This window comes from Balaenoptera borealis (genome assembly GCF_965194805.1).
Source record: "Balaenoptera borealis genome assembly, chromosome: 3".
NCBI classification, from domain to species: domain Eukaryota; kingdom Metazoa; phylum Chordata; class Mammalia; order Artiodactyla; family Balaenopteridae; genus Balaenoptera; species Balaenoptera borealis.
In genome coordinates this window covers 169,279,288-169,306,996 of record NC_138866.1, presented here as the reverse complement: position 1 = coordinate 169,306,996, position 27,709 = coordinate 169,279,288, and the positions used below count along the sequence as shown (strand labels likewise).

Sequence of the window (27,709 nt, the reverse complement as noted above, 5' to 3'; positions counted from 1 at the left end):
TTAAAGTATCTAGAACACCTTATAAAATGGCTTAAACTCAATGTTTCCTGAATATGTTGCTAAATAAGGAGATATTTCTTTTCTATAACAAAATTCTCCTTTACACATACAATTTGCATCTCAATTTTGAAAAAGGATTTACAATTTTAGCAGCTTTTGAATTTCTCTTTCCTAGTCTTATGAAACCAAAAATGAAGAAAAAGCATTTGTTGAAATTTTATATAACCACCTGTTTTACCAATTCAAATTCAATAACAAAGGTATTACAGTCAACTACTTTAATTAGGAGTACTATTGGTTCTTGTTTCAATATTGTACGACATTCACTGGAGAACAGCTCTTTGTGAGCCAAGAAGAAACACATTTAAAAAATAACCAACTGATAAATTTAAAACTCTAAGAAATTACACAATGTAGTTATATTTATTTATGATCTAATTCCAAAACAGGAATTTAGAAGGCTCACTAAAGTATGTATATTCTTTGTTAAATAGATTTCAGGTCAAAGAAACACTAGCTTCTACAATGTATAAAATATTGGAATTTTTAGAATCAGTCTTTAAGTTAGTAAGCCTTTAAATTAGGGAGTATTAAAAAATAGTTTATTATTTGATACTCACAACAAACCTAAGAAGATAGGATTATACATTACTATTTCATACATGAGATATCTAAAATTAAACAATTTGCCAATGGTAATTCCCTTGGTAAATATTGAAGTCAGAACTGGAGTTAGATTCATCTCCCCATATTTTATACTCTAAACTAGTTGTCCTCTAAGGATGGTGTCTGAACCAGCAGCATCAGCATCACCTGGAAACTTATTTAAAGTGCCAATTCTTGGGCCCTATCTCAGACCTACTGAATCAGGAACTCTGGGGTAGGGCTCAGCAATCTGTTTAAAAATTGTTTCAGCTTATTCTGCTGCATGCTAAATTTTGAGACCCACTGCTCAAAACCACTGACACTAATAGTTAAGAGTATTTCCAATTCCAAGCTGTTAAATCAAGACGCTAATCCAAAAGGTATACATAGAAAAACAGCTATTCAAGCTTTATTATCCTTCCCAAAATAAACACTGTGGGGAAAATAACTATAAGATTAAAGAATTTTTTGACATTTGTTATTACAATACCTCATTTTCCATTACATAATGTGTAGAAAACAGCTCCTATGTTCTAATAGTAGAAGGAGAAGAAGAAGAAGAGGAAGAGGAGGAAGAAGAAGAAGAAGAGGAGGAGGAGGAAGGAAGGAGAAATGAGGAAGAAGGAAGAGAGGAGAAGGAGAAGAAGAAGGGGAAGGAGAAGGAGAAGGAGAAGAAGAAGAAGTAGAAGAAGCAGAAGCAGAAAAAGAAGCAGCAGCAGAAGAAGGAGAAGAAGAAGGAGAAGAAGAAGGAGAAGAAGAAGGAGAAGAAGAAGGAGAAGAAGGAGAAGAAGAAGGAGAAGAAGAAGAAGGAGAAGAAGAAGGAGAAGGAGGAGAAGAAGAAGAAGGGGGAGAAGAAGGGGAAGAAGAAGGGGAAGAGGAAGGAGAAGAAGGAGGAGGAGGGTATTCTGTAGTGGAAAGAACTTGGGGTTTTAGGAGGAGGAGGAGGAGAAGGAGAAGGAGGAGGAGAAGGAGGAGAAGAAGGAGAAGGAGAAGAAGAAAATGGTTGGGAGAATTATGGGTTGAAATTCTTAGTCGAGTGTATTTGAGAAACACAGGGCACAACTCAAGGGTTCCATTTAAACACACACATGCACACACACACACACAGTTTGATGTAAATAGTCCTTCAGGAGTTCTGTAGACAAGAACTGTAGCCATTATATTCTTTTATTTTTTTTTAACTCATGCATCCCTAATGTATTTGAACAACAAGAACAAAAAGTCTGGCACATGGTAAGTACTCAATAAGTATTTGTCAGCTGAGTAAATAAAAAATAGTAATGACTTGTTTTTGAGAATCACTAAATACCTTTTAATAAAATTTTTTGACCTAGCTTTCAAAGCAAGTTAGAATAATTTAAATTTTTGAGAATTTTTAAATAATTTTAAAATTAAAAAAATTCATCATAGTTATAAGAAATGACTCATATTTATGCAAGAATTTACTCACACGTAATTGTGAATGAAAACTCTATTTGCTCCAGACAAAACAGACTTCAAAGTAAAGAAAGTTATCAGGGATAAAGAAGGTATTACGTAATGACAAAAAGTTCAATAGTTCAAGAAGACACAACAACCCTCAACATATCTGAGCCTAACAACAGAGTGTCAAAGTGAGGCAAAAACTAATAAAACTGCAAACAGAAATAAATGAATCCACTATCATTGCTAGAGACTTCAACACCCCTTTATCAAAGATGAACACACACAGCAGGCAAAAGAACAGTAAGAGACCCATTTGCAAAATAATGAAGTTGGACCTTTACCTTATATCATACACAAATATTAACTCAGACTAAATCACAACCCTAAACATAAGAGCTATAAAACTCTCAGAACAAAGCCTAGGGGAAAAGCCTCATGACATTGAATTTGGAGGCTATTTCTTGGATATGACACCAAAAGCAAAGGCAACAAAAGAAAAAATAGATAAATTGAACTACATCAAAATTAAAGATTTTGTGCATCAATGAATACTATCAACAGAGTGAAAAGTCAACACATAGAATCTGAGAAAATATTTGCAAATCATAACCTGATAAGAGATTAGTATCCAGAATATACAAAGAACTCCTAAAACTCAACAACAAAAAAACAAAAAACCCAATTCAAAGTGAGCAAAAGAATTTAACAGATATGCAAATTACCAATAAGCACATAGAAAGATGGCCAATGTCACTAGCATTAGGGAGATGCAAATCAAAACCACAATGTGATATGACTTCACACCATTATCTTGGCTATTGTAAAACAAAACAAAACAAAAAATAAATGTTGTCAAGAACGTGTAGGAAGAAATGCTTGTTATATATGTAAAATTTTATGTTACATATATTTTATCATAATAAAAAAATTTTTAAAGATTTATTTTAATAGGAAGCAAATTAAAGATCTTATCACCTTTCAGGAGAGAAAAAGCATTAGCTCTATTCAAATCCAATATTTAATATCTTCCAATACTTTGCTTTATTCCTCTTACCATAATTATATAAAGAAAACATAAAGACTTTTTATCTTAAGTATCATATATATAAATATACCCTCAAATCTCTAATTTACCCAGTGGATATTACAAGTATTATCATTTTCTATAGGTTCCATGTCATGAAAAAGATTGAGAAGCCCAGCTATATTCCAGCTTCCTTTCCTATCTATTGGCTAGTTAATTTAGTTGTAGGAATATAGGAATTGAAAGTCAAAGGAGAAATGAGAGTAAGCAGAAGTATAGCACTCTGTCTCAAAAAAGTAATATCTGTAATGGGGAGATAACAACTGCTTGGAAAATCTTCCTTTGAAAAGCAGTTTGGCTTATTCCATAATCTAAAATCAGTATAAGCCTGCTAATGCCAAGGGGATAAAATCTATGTACAAGCAGTCTACATTAACAGGTAATAGGCTTGTCAGATGTAAATGACAATCACAAGTATGCAAATGAGTCAGGTTTTCCAGTCAGATTCTGACTCCTTCAACATTACCAGGGTCTGAAAAAAAGTGAGCTGTCCTATGCTCAAAATTTAAATGATTCCTGTATTTGAATACTTTTCAAGATGATTAAAGCTATGGTGCCTTGAGATTAAACACTTCTCTCTTTGCACCATTTTTTTCTAAAACGCCACACTGTACTACAGATTAAATTAGTAATAAAGCATGACTAAGAAGCCGCTATGATGTCTAAAACTACCTGCTCTCCTGTGTTACACACAGAAAGCTGACCCTCAGATTTGTGCATTTGTAGAGAGAGCAGATGATTTGGTTCTGGTTCTTAACCTCCTCACAATCACATTTATCAAAGGGGATTCATGTTGTGCCATTTCTTCTCTGTGAGCTGCCACCAGAGTTCAACATCAGTATTTTAACACCTGTATACTTTGCTAAGGATGATCATGAATTATCATTCTTTGACCTTTACATTATTCTACAGCATTGCTCATCAGCAATTGCTGTTATCAGTTATTTATAGTATCACTGGTCTGTGATGGAAAGGACAATCTAAATTCTGAATATATAAAAGATGGAGATCATGTTAGAAGCATTTGAAAATGTAAACAAACACTATCACAGTGTTTTGTGGCTGATTCTGTTTTTCTAATAACGTGAATACAGAATGTCACAACTGGAATCTATACTAAGGCAATGCTAGTAATGAAACAGAAATGGTACAAGCTATGACAGTTAAGTGCTGTTAAGAGGGAAATCTTTTTTGAATGGAACATGAATAGTGAATGGGTCTAGTCCAGGATAATTCTGGAGCAGATTTTTCCACTTTATAAAAAGCCTCTCATGTCCTTTCATTTTACACTGGTCTTTGAAATACACCAATTCTATTGATTAGAACTACTGGGTGTTCATATTTATGTTTCAGAAATTTTGTTGATAAAAACTGAATTACTGAATTTAATATTTTAATTAAAAAATAATTTAATAGTAAATAAAATGAAAATCATTTGATTTTAAAAATCTACATTTTCTAATTAACTCACTAAAAGCTTTCCCAGAATACTATTTTGAGTTCATGACATCCTAACCAACAGTATAACTGTGTTTGGTTAGAAAACTTTGTATTTAACTTAAAAGAGACTGAAAAGTAATCCCTGGCAGGAAATTTAGATCCCACTTTAAAAAGAATATGAGAAATTTTTATTTTAAACTTAGTGATTTCCCCAAAGAAATTCTAGGTCAAGATATTTCTCTGTGTCTTTCTTCTCTTTTACAAGAAACTGCATATATCTCATGTAAAATATATCCAAAGTTAATAAAAGTAATATATCCGTGCATATAAGTTAAGAACATAACAGATCAGGAAATAATCCATAAAAGCACTATAATTCTATCTATAGCAGCTTAGAAAAGAGAACTAATTTTATCCTCAAAATTTTATTATTGCCACCAATCTCCTCTGGCTTTGCTTTCAGCTTCGCTTTATCTTTTAAGGACTCCTACATTGGTCCAAATATTAAATGTTTCAACTGTGTTGTCTTATCTTTTCATCACTCCTCTTTTCTCACAGTCACTTGGTATGAGACCAGCACTATGGTAGGTGTTATAAAACAGTCAAATTGTCAGCACCCTTTTCCTTGAGATACTTACAGTATCATGAAGGAGTTAGACAAGTAAATTAACATTGGTGGTATTCTGGGACACATGCTGTACTACAGCTAATACCCAAAGAAGAACTATTTGGATTTGACTGGAGACAGGAATCAGTGAAAGTTTCCCAGAAGAACTGACTTTCAACTAAGTTTGAAAGGATGGTTAGGATACTGTCGAATGAAAGTACCATGGCATGACACAGAGTCACATTTAGAGAATAAATAGATTTGCTGGATGAACAGGAGAGTAGGCTGTTGATGATGGGACCAAAATAAGGAGCCTGAGTCAGACAAGAAAACATCTTAATGATGGATGTATTAACTAACCTTACTCTGGTAATCATTTTGCAATATGTACATATATAGAATCATTACATTGTACAGCCTAAGCTTACACAACGTAAGCTTATATGTCAGTTTTATCTCAATAAAGTTGGAAACAACAAAAAAATTATAATACCAAGCTAAGGAGATGAAGAACGTCGACTTGGATATTTGCTAAAGAACTCAAAAACAAAATCAGGTATCTTTTTCTGTTCCCACAGAAAGGTCATAATTGGACTTCTGCCAACCCAGGCTTCCAAGTTAAAAACTAACAGTGCTCTTTAGCAGCTCTTTGTATTTTGCCTTGCATTTCCAATTAATCCAACTGTATTGCATTTATGTGATACATGTATTACATCAAATTATATAGCCTTTCCTCTTTTTTGTCCTTCCTAATTTCACTCCTTACTCATCACTTAAGAGTATTTCAACAATGGAATAGCTACCAAGCACAAAGTGACATGCTACTCCAGTCAGTCACTGTTACCAATAACTTTAGAAAAGCAAATCCAAGCACATCTTTCCCTTCATTAACTGTCTGTTTTATCACTCTACTATTGCAGAATAGCCCCAACTCTGAAGACTGCTATAGAATGAATCACCCAGGTTCCATTAGCTTCTAACTTCCAATTAGAATTGGCTGGTGTAAGACACCGGCAGAAGACTGTAGGGTGGAAGGAAAGAGCATTAAGGGTATTTATTCCCACAACCCCATCCCCTTCCCTCTCTGCCTCACCATGGTTGTGGCAGGGAGACACAAAGTGAAGAGGAGGTGGGCAGTCTACCCGAAAAAGAATTCAGGGTAATGATAGTAAAGATGATCCAAGATGTCGAAAAATGAATGGCGGCTCAGACCGAGAGGATACAAGGAATGTTTAATAAAGAGATAAAAGCTTTAAATAACAAACAGAGATGAACAATACAATAACTGAAATGAAAAATACACTAGAAGGAATCAATAGCAGAATAAATGAATCAGAAGAAAGAATAAGTGAGCTGGAAGACAGATTGGTGGAAATCACTGCTGCAGAACAGAATAAAGAAAGAAGAATGTAAAGAAATGAGGACAGTCTAAGAAACCTCTGGAACAACATTAAACTCACTGACACTCACATTATAGAGGTCCCAGAAGGATAAGAGAGAGAAAAAGGGCCTGAGAAAATATTTGAAGAGATAATAAACTGAAAACTTCCCTAACATGGGAAAGGAAACACTCACTCAAATCCAGGAAGCGCCAAGAGTCCCAGGCAGGATAAACCCAAGGAGGAACACATCGAGACACATATTAATCAAATTGACAAAAATTAATGACAAAGAGAAAACTAACATTTATTACTGCTCCATGATGGGTATAACTGCTACTTTATCTTTGCTTGGTGAATTTCTGTGCAGCTCTTTAAAGCCAGCTCAAAAATTACTTCTCGTAACACTTCTTTTTTCTTTGTGTACTATCAACTCTCCTTCCTCTGCACCCAAATCTCTTATCTCCTAGATTTTAAAATCCTTGCATCTCCTTCTATTACTTGCATAAAGTATTTCTCATAACTGGTATGCAAAAATATCTCTTAAATTGCATTATAATGTGTCTTCAGAAGTAACACCTCTTAGGGAATATAAATGATGTCATGAATATAGTTTACACATTTATGAGGCTGTGTATGATGGCATTACAGTCATAAAAATTTGACTAGATATATAGAGACAAATCTGAAAAAAAACAATGATGATACAGTTTTTAAAATCTAGAATCTGACCCAAACATTATCCCAGAATGTATTATTTGTACTATTAGGCCACAAATAAAATATCTAAATATTTTTAGTTGTCTAAAGAAAACATCATTATATATACTTGTTCTTTTAATCTTGTGATTATAGAATTTTAAGAACTCTTTCTAATTATTTTATGCTGAATAGTAATAATGAGGAAAATGGAATTATTTATACAAATGAAAATAGTTGTCAATAATTATTCCAATTAAAACAAAGTTCACAGAACTAGTGCATTTTAGTGAGATCATTCATATTACTTATACTTCCTTAACTTAATTTTTATTGTTAACTCTCACCTTGTTCTCAAAATGTACTGCTATTTACAAAAATACGTGATACGGTATAACATCATAGACTAAAAGATACATATACACAAATATATATATTTTGTTCTTACCTCATATATACATATGAGGTAAGAACAAAATAAGGATTCAGACACTAAATGGAGCCACAGGTAAAACTAGATCACAAAATGCATTCTGTAAGTTTTATAGAATCACTAATACTAGATTAAAATTTTCATTCTTTCTGTGAGTCAATATAAACAGGGAAGTATAAATAGCAAAATAATTCAGAGCCTCAAGAAAATACGAAGCCAAAGTGATTGTATTAGCCTTTGGCATCAATGATTTCTTACAGTCACAGGGAACATACACACACTCTTGATGGTCTACCTTTCTCAATATGACAGAAAGTTGATAAAGGTAAAAAAATAAGCAAAGTTAGAAACCCATTTTGGAGCCATTCATGTATGAGTATCAGGGCCAAAAAAAAATAATCCCCAGAGGTTATGTTTTGGGTTATTGGTATCTTTTAACAGTGTCTCCAGGTAAGTCCAATGTGCTGCCAATCTTGAGAACCAGAGCTTGACTAAACAAATGGGTCTTCAAAGCATGGCTGCCAGGCCAGCAGCACCAGCAGCACCTGGGAACTTAAAAATGTAAATATTAGGGTCCACCCCAGACCTACTTAATCAGAAATTCTGGAGTGAGCCCAAGATTCCTGTGTTTTAATAAGCTCTCCAGGTGATTCTGATGCGTGCTTGAGAACCTCTGGACTAAAACAATCCCCAGCAAAGCAGAATAAGATTGCCTTATACCAACAAAATTTGTGTTTTGGACATTAAGAATAAAAGAAGGCAAGAATGGATTTGGGCACTGGACATTTCTTATTATTGTTTTCTCTCCAGGTTACCATCACTAACACTTCACCTATCTTCCCTTCCTTTTTCTTCAGAATTATTTATAGAGTACCAGTTTTCTGTTTCTCCATCTCCTGTGGCATAAAACTGCAATCAAATCAGGTCAGAAACACCTAGAGGGGTGGGATAGGGAGGGTGGGAGGGAGACGCAAGAGGGAGGGGATATGGGAATATATGTATACATATATTCACTTTGTTATACAGCAGAAACTAACACAACATAGCAATTATATTCCAATAAAGATGTTTAAAAAAAAAAAATCAAGTCAGAAATCTTAAAAATGTTTGGTTTTTAAGCAGGAGATATTCCCAAGATGTGGGATAGTGTTTAAGAGTACAGATTTGAGCATCTGTGATTTGGATTCAAAGGTTCCAGCTCCCAAGCTTACTAAATAGTGTGCACAAAGGCAACCTGTTTAACATCTTTAAACCTTGGTTTGCTGACATGTAAAACAGGGATAATTATAGAAGCCTGCAAAGTTCACTGGGAGGATTTAATGTGGATTATGTACGAAAGGCAGCCACCTAATGCCTATCACATAATAAACACTCAATTAGTATTGCTTAGTATTGCTTTCATTTCTAAGATGCTTCACTATATGAAAGCTACCACTGCTCATTTGTCACACCTCCCTGTTAGTTTTGTGTAGTCAAAGAGGACATGCTGGGGAACACAGGCCTATGTAAATATCAGAATTTATAAATTTATAAACTTGGCACTTAACTGTTTAGGTATTATTCTTTGAAATAGGAAAATCAAAGGTAGGTTTTAAGTATAAATTAGATATAATTTTTAATTCTATTTAAAGTTTATTAATCATAAATAAATCACCTGAAGTTTCTGGAGAAAAATGATTTAAAGAAGATATAATTGAACTCATATAACATCCTTCCATTAGCCAATACATTATCGAAAAATTGGTGAGCATATTGGCATTAGTACCTATTATGTATAAAACTATGCATGTTTTTTTAATAAATACATTTAAAGTATTTTTTTGTAGATACTTTTAAAATAAGCACCGTGGAGTCAATCTATGAAGAGATATATTCATTCATTTGGGCATGAAAAGATAATAGTTATTCTATATGTCATACCTCAATCTTTCATCCTTTGGTTATTTGGCCATTAATACAGAACAAAAATAAAACAAACGTTTTTTTGTAAACTATTTTTAATAAACTATTTTTAGTCGATCTGCTCCACCTGAATAACTCAGGCAAAACTACTCTTCTTGGATAGTAATGTTACGAAGAACTTGAAGAAAATTAGTTCTAAATAGCAAATTTACTGAGCTTTACTCAAACCATGAGATTAAGGAACTATGTTTTGAATTTCATTATGTCTGCAATTTCTAAAAGATAGACTTTGTAACATCAATGTAAATAATTCTTCAGAGAAAGTCTGTGCCAGATAGGATTACTAAATAAAAACTACCTTTGCTCACAGTTTATGGTTGAATTTAAGTATCATATAAACTCTCAGGAACAATTTATGTTCTTAATGTCAGAGATATTTGAGTGGCTACCTTAAAGTCATATCACCTTGCAAATAAATATCTTTTTCAATATGCACACACAGGCAACACATTTAAGCAAAAACCTTCACACCATAAATAAAATGCACTATCTTTCCTTACTTGTATCTCTGTGTCTATTGAATGAACACACAACAAATATAGGAGACAATAGAGACAATAAAAATAAATAAATTTTTTTATTCTAAAGCCTTATGTAGACTTTGGCAACTCTTGTTCAATTTATTTTAATATCTCAAAACCTAAAGTTTAAATTCAATTCAGTAAGTTTCTTTTAAATGGACAGAAATTTTAAAAAACCACTTTTATGGTAATCCTTTGTGATTGAAAACATTAAACTAAGTTAATAATGTTTACAATGAAGTTCGAAATGTCAAATTGAAAGTAGAACTAAATCAAGCAGGTTCAGGTGAAGAAATGTTTCCATTAGAATAAAATTACCTAAGGAGTTTAAATACAGATTACAGTAAGAGATGAATTTAGCTAAATAGGAAGCCACTTTATAAACTCAAAAGAAGCATCTTCAAAGCACTTTACTTAGTGCTTGTATTTAGGAAAAGCGAAAATACTAAGTGACTGGATTCTAATGAGACTTACAACCTAGTGGAAAAAGGAAAATAAACCCAGATGGATATATGCAGAAAACTCAATTGATGGAATTAATGTTAAATATTTGGAAAGTAACGATAGCCATGAAGAATATTACTGAAATAAATTACAACTCGAAACAGAAAAACGTTTCTCATTCCATCTCAACCACTTCTATCCTCCACTTGCAAATACAGTTTTCTTAACAAACATTCTGAAGTTTAAATGATACTACTTCCTTCCTGGCATCTTGATCACAGCAAAATATGCTCTCCACTATCACCATCAACTTCTGGTCAAGGTTCTCATTCGACTTAATTTTGATATCAATACTCAATGCCCTTAAACCTTAATATAATGACGTTGCTTTGGGGATTTATAATGTTATTTTCTAGACATATTCTGCACATAATACTTTTTCACACTATTTTCCACTGCTATCAAAGATATGATACCGACATCAGAAGCACGTTACTGTTACTTTCTCTAGAGTGATAACTTGTTTGCATTTTTTTCCTTTATTTTTGTGAATTTTTCTATTCCCTTTTAGAGAACCATTCTCTTTCCCTTATACCTGATAGTAATTCATACTGTACTGGGAGTGGAATGTGTTACAACATAGCAGAAAATTCTTCTCTATTACCCTAAAGAGGCAATCACTCATCATCAGTGTTAAGCAAAATGGCATTACCTCTGCCCTCCTGAGCTTGCGGTCCAGGAAAGACATACAAGGTCTTTACTTTATAAAAATAGTGTTTCTCTCTACTTCATGTCAATAAAACCCCTTCACACAGTTGGGAGACATAACTACGTACATCCTAAGAATTTTAAGATGTCAAAAATATTATAAACGGTAACAAAAGACGAATAAAAAATAGGGGAAAATCTCTACAACATTCGTAACAGATAAAAAATCACCTCACTGCTTTAAAAGATCTTATAAATCAGCAAGAAAAAACAAGCACTACAAACTGAAAACCAAGCAAAGAGCACAAACAGGAAACACACAAACAGAAATACACATGGACAAGGTACAAAGAAAAAAAACAGGTTACCCTCTTTTTGAATTAAAGAAATGAAAAAATACAATTAGATGCTACTTTAACCTATTAAATTGGAAAATACAAAAAAAAAAAATTAAACATTCAAGTGTTTGGAAAGAATACAGAAAAACAGACACCATCAAGCACTGCTTTCAAAAATGGTATTTTGCAAAGTAACACAAAATTAAAAATCAAATGTTTTAAAATATAAATAACAACAAATATAAAACTTCTACTCTGTACTCTCAGGATATAATCTACAATGTGTGTAAAGCTGCAGAGTGCTCAGTGCAGATTGATTAAATCTCTGTATACCACAGGGCCCACATCACAAAGGGGATGAGAAACCACCTCACACCACAGGGCCCACATCACAAAGGGGATGAGAAACCACCTCACACCACAGGGCCCACATCACAAAGGGGATGAGAAACCACCTCACACCACAGGGCCCACATCACAAAGGGGATGAGAAGCCACCTCACACACAGGGCCCACATCACAAAGGGGATGAGAAACCACCTCACACCACAGGGCACACATCACAAAGGGGATGAGAAACCACCTCACACCACAGGGCCCACATCACAAAGGGGATGAGAAACCACCTCACACCACAGGGCCCACATCACAAAGGGGATGAGAAACCACCTCACACCACAGGGCCCACATCACAAAGGGGATGAGAAACCACCTCACACCACAGGGCCCACATCACAAAGGGGATGAGAAGCCACCTCACACACAGGGCCCACATCACAAAGGGGATGAGAAAACACATCAAACCACAGGGCCCACATCACAAAGGGGATGAGAAACCACCTCACACCACAGGGCCCACATCACAAAGGGGATGAGAAACCACCTCACACCACAGGGCACACATCACAAAGGGGATGAGAAACCACCTCACATCACAGGGCCCACATCACAAAGGGGATGAGAAACCACCTCACACCACAGGGCCCACATCACAAAGGGGATGAGAAACCACCTCACACACAGGGCCCACATCACAAAGGGGATGAGAAACCACCTCACACCACAGGGCCCACATCACAAAGGGGATGAGAAACCACCTCACACCACAGGGCCAACATCACAAAGGGGATGAGAAACCACCTCACACCACAGGGCCCACATCACAAAGGGGATAGGAAACCACCTAAAACCAAAGGGCCTCCATCACAAAGGGGATGAGGAACCAACTCACACCAAAGAGCCCCCATCACAAAAAGGATGAGAAACCACCTGACACCACAGGACCCACATCACAAAGGGAATGCGAAACCACCTCACATCACAGGGCCCACATCACAAACGGGATGAGAAACCACCTCACACCACAGGGCCCACATCACAAAGGGGATGAGAAACCACCTCACAACACTGGGCGCCATAACAAAGGGAATGAGAAACCACCTCACACCACAGGGCCCCCATCACAAAGGGGATGAGAAACCACCTCACACCAAAGGACACATATCACAAAGGGGATGAGAAACCACCTAATACCACATGGCCCCCATCACAAAGGGGATGAGAATGCACCTCACAACACAGGACCCACATCACAAAGGGGATGAGAAACCACCTAACACCACAGGGCCAACATCACAAAGGGGATGAGAATTCACCTCACAACACAGGGCCCACATCACAAAGGGAATGAGAAACCACCTCACACCACAGGGCACACATCACAAAGGGGATGAGAAATCAACTCACAGCAAAGAGCCCCCATCACAAAAAGGATGAGAAACCACCTCACACCACAGGACCCACATCACAAAGGGGATGAAAAACCACTTCACACCACAGGACGCACTTCACAAAGGTAATGAGAATCCACCTCACACCACAGGGCCCACATCACAAAGGGGATGAGAAACCACCTAACTCCACAGGCCCACATCACAAAGGGGATGAGAACCCACCTCACACCACAGGGCCCACATCAGAAAGGGGATGAGAAACCACCTCAAACCAAAGGGAGCACATCACAAAGGGGATGAGAAACCAACTCACACCAAAGGGCCCCCATCACAAAGGGGATGAGAAACCACCTCATTACACAGGGCTCATATCACAAAGGGGATGAGAAACCACCTAAAACCAAAGGGCCAACATCACAAAGAGTATGAGAAACCATCTCACACCAAAGGGCCCCCATCACAAAGGGGATGAGAAACTACCTAACACCACAGGGCCCACATCAAATAGGGGATGAGAAAACACCTTACACCACAGGGCCCACATCACAAAGGGTATGAGAAACCACCTAACACCACAGAGCCCCCATCACAAAGGGGATGAGAAACCACCTCACACCACAGGGCCCACATCACAAAGGGGATGAGAAACCAACTCACACCAAAGTGCCCCCATCACAAAAAGGATGAGAAACCACCTCACACCACACGACCCACATCACAAAGAGGATGCAAAACCACCTCACACCACAGGACGCACTTCACAAAGGTAATGAGAATCCACCTCACACCACAGGGCCCACATCACAAAGGGGATGAGAAACCACCTAACTCCACAGGGCCCACATCACAAAGGGGATGAGATCCCACCTCACACCACATGGCCGACATCAGAAAGGGGATGAGAAACCACCTCAAACCAAAGGGACCCCATCACAAAGGGGATGAGTAACCAACTCACACCAAAGGGCCCCCATCACAAAGGGGATGAGAAACCACCTCACATCACAGGGCCAACATCACAAAGTAGATGAGAAACCACCTTACACCACAGGGCAAACATCACAAAGGGGATGAGAAACCACCTGACAATAAAGGGCCCCCATCACAAAGGGGATGAGAAACCACCTCACACCAAAGGGCCCAAATCACTAAGCGAATGAGAAACCACCTCACACCAAGGGGACCACATCACAAAGGGGATGAGAACCCACCTCACACCACAGGGCCCACATCAGAAAGGGGATGAGAAACCACCTCACACAAAAGGGACCACATCACAAAGGGGATGAGAAACCACCTCACACCAAAGGGACCACATCACAAAGGGGATGAGAAACCACCTCACACCAAAGGGCCCCCATCACAAAGGGGATGAGAAACCACCTCACACCACAGGGCCAACATCACAAAGTAGATGAGAAACCACCTTACACCACAGGGCCAACATCACAAAGGGGATGAGAAACCACCTCACACCACAGGGCCCACATCACAAAGCGAATGAGAAACCACCTAACACCACAGGGCCCACATCACAAAGGGGATGAGAAACCACCTCACACCACTGGGCGCCATCACAAAGGGGATGAGAAACCACCTAGCACGACAGGGCCCACATCACAAAGAGAATGAGAATCCACCTTACACCATAGAGTCCCCATCACAAAGGGGATGAAAACCAACTCGCACCACAGGGCCCACATCACAAAGGGGATGAGAAAACACCTTAAACCACAGGGCCCCCACCACAAAGGTGATGAAAAACCACCTCACAACACAGGGCCCACATCACAAAGAGGATAAGAAACCACTTCACACCAATGGGCCCACATCACAAAGGGGATGAGAAACCACCTAACACCAGGGGGCCCCATCAAAAAGGGGATGAGAAACCACCTCACACCACAGGGCCCACATCACAAAGGGGATGAGAAACCACCTAATACCACAAGGCCCACATCACAAAGGGGATGAAAACCACCTCGCAGCACAGGGCACACATCACAAAGGGGATGAGAAACCACCTCACACCACTGGGCGCCATCACAAAGGGGATGAGAAACCACCTAGCAGGACAGGGCCCACATCACAAAGAGAATGAGAATCCACCTTACACCATAGGGTCCCCATCATAAAGGGGATGAAAACCACCTCGCACCACAGGGCCCACATCACAAAGGGGATAAGAAACCACCTCACACCAATGGGCCCACATCACAAAGGGGATGAGAAACCACCTCACACCACAAGGCTCACATCATAAAGGGGATGAAAAACCTCCTAACACCACAGGGAACACATCACAAACGGGATGAGAAACCGCCTCACACCACAGGGCCCACATCACAAACGGGATGAGAAACCACCTCACACCAAAGGGCGCACATCACAAATGGGATGAGAAACCACCTCACAACAAAGGGCCCCCATCACAAAGGGATTGAGGAACGACCTAACACCAAAGGGCCCCCATCACAAAGGGGTTGAGAAACCACCAAACAACAAAGGGCCAACATCACAAAGGGGATGAGAAACCACCTCACACCACAGGCTCCACATCACAAAGGGGATAAGAAACCACCTCACACCACAGGTCTCTCATCACAAAGAGGATGAGAAACTACCTCACACCACAAGGCCCACATCACAAAGGGGATGAGAAGGCACCTCACAACACAGGGCTCACATCACAAACGGGATGAGAAACCACCTCACACCACAGGGCCCCCATCACAAAGGGGATGAGAAACCACCTCACACCACAGGGCCCACATCAAATAGGGGATGAGAAAACACCTTACACCACAGGGCCCACATCACAAAGGGAATGAGAAACCACCTAACACCACAGGGTCCACATCACAAGGGGATGAGAAACCACCTAACACCACAGAGCCCGATCACAAAGGGGATGAGAAACCACCTCACACCACAGGGCCCACATCACAAAGGGGATGAGAAACCACCTCACACCAATGGGCCCACATCACAAAGGGGATGAGAAACCACCTCACACCACAGGGCCAACATCACAAAGTAGATGAGAAACCACCTTACACCACAGGGCCAACATCACAAAGGGGATGAGAAACCACCTCACTGCACAGGGCCCACATCACAAAGGGGATGAGAAACCACCTCACACCACAGGGCCAACATCACAAAGTTGATGAGAAACCACCTTACACTACAGGGCAAACATCACAAAGGGCATGAGAAACCATCTCACACTAAAGGGCCCCCATCACAAAGAGGATGAGAAACCACCTCACACCACAGGGCCCACATCACAAACGGGATGAGAAACCACCTCAAAACAAAGGGCCCCCATCACAAAGGGACTGAGGAACCAACTAACACCAAAGGGCCTCCATCACAAAGGGGAAACTAACACCAAAGGGCCTCCATCACAAAGGGGATGAGAAACCACGAAACACCAAAGGGCCAACATCACAAAGGGGATGAGAAACCACCTCACACCACAGGGACAACATCACAAAGGGGATGAGAAACCACCTCACACCACAGGGCCCACATCACAAGGGGATGAGAAGCCACCACACAACACAGGGCTCACATCACAAAGTAGATGGGAAACCACCTCACACCACAGGGCCCACATCACAAAGGGGATGAGAAGCCACCTCATTACACAGGGCTCACATCACAAAGGGGATGAGAAACCACCTAAAACCAAAGGGCCAACATCACAAAGAGTATGAGAAACCATCTCACACCAAAGGGCCCCCATCACAAAGGGGATGAGAAACTACCTAACACCACAGGGCCCACATCAAATAGGGGATGAGAAAACACCTTACACCACAGGGCCCACATCACAAAGGGTATGAGAAACCACCTCACACCACAGAGCCCACATCACAAAGGGGATGAGAAACCACCTAACACCACAGGGCCCCTACCACAAAGGGGATGAGAAACCACCTTACACCACAGGGACCACATCACAAAGGGAATGAGAAACCACCTAACACCACAGGGCCCACATCACAAGGGGATGAGAAACCACCTAACACCACAGAGCCCCCATCACAAAGGCGATGAGAAACCACCTCACACCACAGGGCCAACATCACAAAGGGGATGAGAAACCACCTCACACCACAGGGCCCACATCACAAAGAGGATGAGAAACCACCTAACACCACAGGGCCCTCATCACAAAGGGGATGAGAAACCACCTCACACCACAAGGCCCACATCACAAAGGGGATGAGAAACCACCTCACACCACACGGCCCACATCACAAAGGGGATGAGAAACCACCTAACACCACAGGGCCCACATCACAAAGGGGATGAAAACCACCTTGCAGCACAGGGCACACATCACAAAGGGCATGGAAACCACCTCACACCACTGGGCGCCATCACAAAGGGGATGAGAAACCACCTAGCACGACAGGGCCCACATCTCAAAGAGAATGAGAATCCAGCTTACACCATAGGGTCCCCATCACAAAGGGGATGAAAACCACCTCGCACCACAGGGCCCACATCACAAAGGGGATAAGAAACCACCTCACACCACAGGGCCCACATCACAAAGAGGATGAGAAACCACCTAACACCACAGGGTCCCCATCACAAAGGGGATGAGAAACCACCTCACACCACAAGGCCCACATCACAAAGGGGATGAGAAACCACCTAACACCAGAGGGCCCCTACCACAAAGGGGATGAGAAACCACCTCACACCAAAGGGACCACATCACAAAGGGAATGAGAAACCACCTAACACCACAGGGCCCACATCACAAGGGGGATGAGAAACCACCTAACACCAGAGGGCCCCTACCACAAAGGGGATGAGAAACCACCTCACACCAAAGGGACCACATCACAAAGGGAATGAGAAACCACCTAACACCACAGGGCCCACATCACAAGGGGATGAGAAACCACCTAACACCACAGGGCCCACATCACAAGGGGGATGAGAAACCACCTAACACCAGAGGGCCCCTACCACAAAGGGGATGAGAAACCACCTCACAACAAAGAGCCCCCATCACAAAAAGGATGAGAAACCACCTCACACCACAGGACCCACATCACAAAGAGGATGCGAAACCACCTCACACTACAGGGCCCACATCACAAAGGGGATGAAAAACCACCTCACACCACAGGACGCACTTCACAAAGGTAATGAGAATCCACCTCACACCACAGGGCTCACATCACAAAGGGGATGAGAAACCACCTAACTCCACAGGGCCCACATCAGAAAGGGGATGAGAACCCACCTCACACCACAGGGCCAACATCACAAAGTAGATGAGAAACCACCTTACACCACAGGGCAAACATCACAAAGGGGATGAGAAACCACCTCACACTAAAGGGCCCACATCACAAAGGGGATGAGAATCCACCTCACACCACAGGGCCCACATCACAAAGGGGATGAAAAACCACCTCACACCATAGGGCCCCCATTATAAAGGGGATGAGAGATCACCTCACACCACAGGGCCCCCATCACAAAGGGGATGAGAGACCACCTCACACCAAAGGACACACATCCCAAAGGGGATGAGAAACCACCTCACACCACAGGGCCCACATCACAAAGGGGATGAGAAACCACCTCACACCACAGTGCCCACATCACAAAGGGGATGAGAAATTACCTCACACCACAGGGCCTACATCACAAAGGGGATGAGAATCCACCTCACAATCCAGGGCCCACATCACAAAGGGGATGAGAAACCACCTCACACCACAGTGCCCACATCACAAAGGGGATGAGAAATTACCTCACACCACAGGGCCCACATCACAAAGGGGATGAGAAACCATCTCACACCACTGGGCTCCATCACAAAGGGGATGAGAAACCACCTCATACCACATGGCTCACATCACAAAGGTTATGAGAAACCGCCTCGCACCACAGGGACAACATCACAAAGGGGATGAGAAACCACCTCACACGACAGGGCGCATATTAAAAAAAAGAAAAAAAAAATCTGTGTATAATTAAAAGCAACTCAGATATCAAATAGTGAGGAATTAAATTAGTGAATTATGGTGCATCCTGTTAATGGAAAACTATTGCCCCATTAAAAAAAGTATTTTTAAATAATTGCTTATAGATTGTAAATAAAATTAAAAGCATATTAAAAAAATGTGATTGATAGAACCTATTTTTTGCTAAATATATATGTATACATGCACAGTGCTTTTATCATAGTGGCAAGATTATAGTTGTTAACATTACTTCCCTTTCTTATCTATATTTAAATATTTCCCTACAGTAAAATTACATTTCTTCTTTTGTGGAAAAAAAGTTATTTTTGTAACAATAAAAAAGTCAAATTCTTAGAATAATCAGTAAATGGTCTTTACCCATAATATTATTTTAGTTCATTTATATTAGCCACTAAAATTCAAAGTTAGAGAGTCTTTTCAGGTATTATTAAATACAGAGACACAACCAAGATAGACCCATAGACCTGAGGGTCCACAGTGGGCCTCTCTTTCTGCTGGGCATTACACATCTATTCATGTGTGTGCTGGTTTCATGTCTGATTAAGCTTACTATTCTTACAGACCAGATGCTCAGGAAATACATGCCTTATGTAAGAATGAATTGTGTGCCTAGTCAAGGCTACTTCTCCTCCAGACCATAAGAATCTTTGAGTATTTGATGTATCTGCATATATGAATGTCATTAGATCATATTGATATTGGTTCATATGTGATATAGTATATTCATATTTTCAAGTCCTTGTCTTAATATAAGAATTAAATCTAATTTATCTTTACTTAGTTGAGAAAACATATTTTTTCCTCCACATTTTGTATAACTATAACAATTTTGTGCAGGAGTAGGAATGCAAATAAATTTATTTCATCTTAATGTGGTTAAAGGGAAGGCACATTCAAAAATTATATAATGAAAATGAATTTTTAATTTCATTATGGTAACATAACATAAATCATACACTGTATTATGAATACATTCTTAAAACCTTACCATGTACAGCAACTACATATTACCTAACCCCTGTATATATATTATTTTAGTTACGGTTTACAAGTATTATTTTCAGCATAGATTTCTCTTAAATTCCATGTTTTCAAGTCATTGTAGTTAATTTTTTAAATTATTATCAAGCTAAAATACACTGAAATAAAATTAAAGTGATTTAAAACAAATTATTGATATGTATGCAAAAATAAAGAATAGGTGCTTAACTCAAGGTCAGTCTAAAACAAAAGCAATTTTTCTTGTGTTTTAGAGGTGCAATTATGCTTTATATTCAGTCCTGTGAAAACACTGCCAGAAATGCTATTTCCCACCAGTATTAAAACACTTAAGAGAAAATTACTACGGTTAATTTTTATTTTGCCTGTTTGCATTTTTATTTTTATTTTAGCAAAACTGTTTCTAAAGCCTGGTATTTAACCATTACTCTGGATTTTTAAAACTGGATCTTTTAGAAATTATATTGGGAGAGTGTTAAGGCATCTAAATTGGCCTATAAAAAATTGGCTTACCAGAAAAGGCTCCGAGGAAGCAGTAATTCTGGCATTTAATGTCCGAGACTAAAGCTTTGAAAATTGTTACTGCTGCAGAGCAGAAAACATTAAAATATTTTCAGTTTTACTGAAGCTTTATCCACATTTATATCCAGCACTTAGATACATTATGATATGCACAGTTATGTCACAGAGACAGCTTGCATTATTTATGTGGCTTTTAGTTTATAATGATGTCAAGCCTGTACAAATGCATAATGTAGATAGGAATGTAGCTGCATCTGCAGCAGCGGGAACTATAACTCATTTCCACCTGAAAGACAATGATCAGTGTCGTGAAATAAAAAGAAAAATCTAAGAAAAAGTACTTCTACTTCATAAACAAGCAGCACAAAACTGTGTTCTATCTAATCTGCATTTTGAACGAGATGGTTCATATTCAAATAGTTTCTCAACAGTCTGTAAGCAAACCTAAAAATGCAAAATATTTAAAAATATCTGTTTTTTCCAGATGATAATAAAATTGGTATGCTTGGTTTTGATCCAAAAGACAGACAGATCATTTTTTAGAGGTAGAGAAGAGAACACATGGGCAAAAAGATTTGAGAGAAATGGCTGGGTGTTTTACAATGAAAGAGGCAGCATAGAGGGTGCCTTGAGTTACATGTCTTTTATTTATTTTTTTTAATGTATTTATTTCATTTATTTATTTTTGGCTGTGTTTGGTCTTCATTGCTGCGTGCAGGCTTTCTCTAGTTGCGGCGAGCAGGGGCTACTCTTCGTTGAGGTGCGCAGACTTCTCATTGCGGTGGCTCCTCTTGTTGTGGAGCACGGGCTCTAGGTGCGTGGGCTTCAGTAGTTGTGGCACACGGGCTCAGCAGTTGTGGCTCGCAGGCTCTAGAGTGCAGGCTCAGTAGTTGTGGCGCATGGGCTTAGTTGCTCCGTGGCATGTGGGATCTTCCCAGACCAGGGCTTGAATCCGTGTCCCCTGCACTGGCAGGCGGATTCTCAACCACTGCGCCACCAGGGAAGCCCACATGCCTTTTAGATTAACACAGGGTAGAGTTTTCTCCCAAATGATTTCTCAATTATATGTTACTTTATAACACACAAATTTTATTTTTAAGTAAAATCATCTTAGGATATTTTTGTTTCTTGGTTTTTCCTGAAATATTTTGTACTATTTTTTTTAAATTAGTCACTGGATTTAGAGGAAAATGAGTCTGCTCTAATCAAAATTGGAATTAGTTGATAAGAAAGCCACCCTCTGTCTTTTAGCAATACCCTCCCCACTTTCTGCCCTGGAGGGCCCCTAAGAATGAGGTTCTAGAACCACCTAGGAATTACACTAAAAATACAGAGCCCCAGGCTCTATTCCCAAGATTCTGATTCAAGTGTCAGAATCTGCTTTTAAATGTATTACATATTTAAGTATTAATAAACACACAAACATTTTCGGCGGTACTTGATCCACACTTTGAGAAACTTCCCTAAAGCTTCTGTGAGCACAGTTAGAAACCACAGACCCAGAATATGCATACGTACTCCACTAGGTGTACTTCCATATGAGCAATAAATAGGAAGAGCTTCATCTTGCTTGAGGGAATGATTTAAGACTCCTAAGAGGCATTAATATTAAACCTTATTTAACCAATAGATGGGCATTTACCGCAGTCAAATAAAATGGATTTGAGGGCCAAGGGCTCAAAATGTTGCTCTCCTTGGCTTCTAGCTGTGAAAAGGAAGTTGGGTGAAAAAAAGGTTTTCCTATGAGTAAAAAATGATCATAAAATTTATGGTATTTAGGGGCTTCCCTGGTGGTGCAGTGGTTGAGAATCTGCCTGCCAATGCAGCGGACAGGGGTTCGAGCCCTGGTCTGGGAAGATCCCACATGCCGCGGAGCAACTAGGCCCGTGAGCCACAATTACTGAGCCTGCGCGTCTGGAGCCTGTGCTCTGCAACAAGAGAGCCCACGATAGTGAAGAGGCCCGCGCACTGCGATGAAGAGTGGCCCCCACTTGCCGCAACTAGAGAAAGCCCTCGCACAGAAACGAAGACCCAACACAGCCATAAATAAATAAATTAATTAATTAATTTAAAAAAAAAATTTATGGTATTTAGTTATAAGCTAGTTTACCAATTTACATACTAATGTAAAACTGCCTTGGCTTATTGAACTGATTATGGAGGTCAGAGTACAGGATTCTAAGATCTTATGAAATTACAAACCACGAGGAATCATTACACAACACTTCCAAATCTTCAATGTTCTAAACATATTTAAATTTGAATTAGCTACAAAGCTCAGAAGCTAGGTAATCCAAATACCTTGATTCAATGATAAGCAAATAACAATTTTTTTAAACAATTCTCAGCTGAGTAAGACTAATGTTTTTGCCAAGTTTCCTAGTAGTTCCTGGAGCATGAATGGATATAAACTTGTTTTTCTTCTGTGGTGTGTGTGCGTGTGTTGTTGCTGTTGTTGTTGAACTAGATTAGGGTGCTTTTCCCAAAATACCAAGAAAAGAATTTTTCTATTAAATATTCCCTCTCACTGCATAAGTTAGAGGAAACAGAAATTTCATCCAACTCCAATCTCAAAAGAACATGCAAATTGCAACTGATGATATTTACATTGAAGGGGTTTTACTTTATTTTTTCTCTGGTTGTAGTTGAGAACAATATTTATTTCTAAATAAATATTTAGATTCCAATCCTAGGGAAAAAAATCATGCCAGGTGCCCTTAGTTGGTCCCTGCTGAGCGGGATGAAGAAAGAATCCACTCACCAAGCCCCGTGCTAAGACCATGGCCACACAGAAGAAGCCCTAGAAGAAGAGATGACTATTTCTAATTCATATACAAATGCTGAATGCACCAGCTGTATGGAATGGTGTTACTCTCCCACAAACAAACAAGTAAAAAATAAAGATGCAACCCTTAATTTAGACCCAGAGTGCACTTTAGATCCTCAGGTACAAAGAATAGTCCATTAAAGTGTGAACACAAAACAGTAGATTGTGACTTGGACTATGACTTTACTTACCTTGTTTTCCATCATGGAAATGAAACGGTAAAAGCTAAGACGTAACTGAAGACCCATCTGCACAATGAAAACTTCCCTACATATTCCTACGCCACCATGACTCTTCTAGATGTTTTATTGCTTCATTAGGTGTATGAAGTGAGAGAATATTTTGAAATATAGTAATGTGATTTTTTTTTCTTTTGCACTTGCTTATGAATGTTCCTTACCAACCCAAGCCAGAAGCAATCTTTACCTTAGGGTGAAGTGGAATCATAGAAAGTGAAGAGAAAGAAAGAACTGGTGTAGAGCTTTTTGATTTTCAAAACTGGTCTTGAAAACTGTTTCAGAGACAGTAGTCTAAAAACCTGGCTTTAAATCTCTAGAGCCAGATACCTGAGAGAGAAAAGCATTTTCTAAATGGAAAAGCTCCCCTTTAAATATAAAGAAAAAAACCCCATAATTTGGACAAACTGAGCTTGGAGTTCTACTATAAGCCATAGAGTAGAATAAATGATGCATAAGAACTATTTGACAAAGTAAAAAATGTCAGACCTTCCTTGGCTGAAGAAAGAACCTAGAGAGAAGGGGAGAGGAAAACTAGAGAAGATAGAAGCTGAGGAACTGCCCCCTTCTCCAGGATTTTGTCATGTAGAGCACATCCATTAAACATTATCTGATTATTAAGTATTCCTATTTAAAATATATTTAATTTTGTGCCTTGTAGCCTTTAATTATAAAGCATAAATATATTGATCCTAATCATCAACTAACTCACTCAACAAATAACTACTGGGACTTAATACATAATGAGCCTTAGAAATAATGCAATAAATGGGAATCACAGTCCTTGAAATTCCTCAAGGAATTTGCAGTCTATTGGAAGCAGGGGGTGAGGGTCAGAGACAAGTTAAAAGCCGATTATATTCCTTTGCTTATATGCTGCCATATTTCTGTTTATACTTTTACCACCTAGAAGTGAGATTCTAGTCTACCTTTTTCTTTACAGAAATATAGTTTATTAATGAAGTATGGCTTATTTGCATGAGCCACAGAAACTTTCTGAAATTACCCTGTACTTTTTTATGTCAGAAGCAGCCCAAGGAAATTTTGTATCCTGAAATTTCAAAAATCACTTGCCAACTGTCAAATGTGATCAAAACAAAGCAGTATGAATATCTACTACTCTATATACTTTGGGCAACCTGGCGGCAGACATTTAAATAAAATGATGGTAAAACTGGAACCATTTTAATAGAACAAAAAGAACAAAAGGGAGCTCAGAAAACCAGGGTGAAAAAGTCGGCCCAGGGAAAGAAAAATCATTGTACACCTAAGATACCGTGGTCCCCTTGAGTGCAAGGTCAAGTTGGCCAGGGCAATGATGGACTGGACAGTGGATATACCTTTAGTTTTCTTTGAAGCAGCAGCCTAGGAACTGGGGGTCATGAAGCTTTAACTGAGGAGAAGTGTGAAGGCATAAAGGTTTGGAAAAGATTCTCTGTAATATAAATGGGGATTCCTTTGTTGTCTTCAGTAACATTTCCTTGAAATCAACAAAAGGAAAGAGGAAGAATGGGATCTTGTAGGAAGTGAGCACTCAATATATTTGTGGACTACAAAACAGGGGAAAGGTATTTGTTATTAAACCTCGAAAGAAAAGACCAAAATAAATGATGATAAAGAGCAAAGACTGGAAGAAGAGGGAAAGGGGCAAGGTGTTGGAGGAGGAGCTGAAAAAGGAAGAAAAGGAGAAAAGAAATTTGGAGGGGAAGGAATGAATAGATAATTCTAAAACAACATATTAACAGTGCTTTTCGATGAGTGGTGATATTACAAATATTTTTTCTTTATTTACTCATGCTTTTCTCTGGTTTCTATGACTTTTATAAGAGCATTTACTATTTTTTAATTAAAAATTTTTTTAATTTTGTAAGAAAGAGTACACTTAGCCCACTTATGTTTTCACTTAAACCTTCATCTTTACAAGAGCACTAACTTAGGGTAAGGTGGTGTGGCAGGAATTTGGGAACTGCTTAATAAATAGTCCCTAGCAGACATGTTCCAAATGCGTGGTCACTTACGTTGTATGATCCACCGACGGCCTGTGATTTTCCTCCCCATGATGAATACTGGTTCCATTACCAAGTCCCCACCTGAATGTGTTTGAATCTTGAATTACTTTTTCTGAGATTGGCTGGTGCCATTTACACAGGCTTCCTTTTTCAAAGCTGCAAACTTCCATAGCTTGAATAGGATGGGACAGAGATAAGATGAGCTAATCACAATAAATGTATTAATAAAAGGCAATTTCCATCTGCATCAGCACTTTCTTACTCTTGGGGTTTCTTTAAATTATAATCTAACTTTTAAGCATAACTGAAATAATTAGGCAAATTGTTTACACAATCACTAGAAGAGTTTTAAAGAAATCTAGGTGTATTATATTCAAATATCTATATTAACTGAAATGTGGAAATAAATGCACATACTGAAGATTCTGCTTTCATAAAGAAGTGAGATTTTAATTCGCTCTGAAAGCAGCAATTTAAGAATTGCCACTCTCTTCTGACACAACACTTACATTGCTTATATGACCTGCAAGTTCTGATAAGTCTGTTCTTTTTTCACAGTATTATCGCAAAGCTAAATCCCAAATTCCAAATTACTTAAATTCAAAGCTATAAGATTTACAACAGCTTTTATATTGAACCTCTTCCGTTGAAAGTTTTCAATATTCTTGTAATGACTGTATTCTAATATCAAACAAAATTAAAAGTCCAGTGATTTTTTAAATACATAAGTTGTGTGTGAAAACAAATGCTCTCTTTTTCTCTCCTCCTCTCTCTCTCCTTCTCTCTCTGATGTGTTCATGTGTCTGTCTGTCTTAAATCCTCTACTTCTTGAATAAAAGAAAAGATTCAGTTCAATGAGGTCTTGTGTATACAATGGAAAGCCTGGTGTGTACTCCAGGTTTTAAATGGCATAAACAGTGATGGCATAGGTTACCACTACTATATCACTTAGAAACTTGGGTTCACGATTTAACATAAAATTTGAGAAGGAAAACTCCATCAAAAAAAGTGATTTTAATCATGACATTCAGGTGTGTTATTTAATCTCTGATATTAATATTGATCATATAATTATACTTATTTTGTGAAGAGATTTAGAATTCAATAGAATCCTGTTCATCATATTATTAAAAAAGAATTTTAAAATTGTAGATTTTTTAAAAATTAGAGAACATAGAGTTTCAGGCAAGCTAAGATCTGCTGTACAACATTGTACCTACAGTCAACAATACTGTATTGTACACTTAAAAATTTATTAAGAGGGTAGATCTTATATTGTATTCTTATCACAATGAAAAAATTACAAAATATGACTGTAGGTGACAAGCAGATTTATCACAATAGTTCATTTTACAAAGAGATGGCGAAGGCAAGACACAATTTGTTCAGAAATAAACGGTAATAATTCATGTTTAATCAAAATAAATAAATATCCCCATGATTTTAATAATTTAATAGTAGACATTCATTCGGGACATTTACAGAACTTACCAAAACTTCCCATCCAATCATAAATGGCACTACTAAAATTTCAAAGTTGAACTAAGAAGAAAGTCAGTATTTACTAAAGATGCTCACTAGGTGTAATTAATTAGATTTTGTGTAAACTTTTACAAAGACGACTTATGTGTGATCAGAAGAGGATTTTAGTGTCTTCCCATGAGGGAGTCTGAAT

The 27,709-nt window shown here is 38.6% G+C and overlaps 1 protein-coding gene across 1 annotated transcript in view; it reads right to left on the bottom strand.

The window, feature by feature from the left end:
* Window positions 1-27,709, bottom strand: part of MALRD1 (MAM and LDL receptor class A domain containing 1) — a 638,500-nt gene that overhangs the window by 382,658 nt on the left and 228,133 nt on the right. Inside the window, exon 22 of the mRNA XM_082385765.1 lies at window positions 26,044-26,206. Within this exon, the coding sequence (XP_082241891.1) occupies window positions 26,044-26,206 (163 nt within the window). The remainder of the gene's footprint in view (window positions 1-26,043; window positions 26,207-27,709) is intronic.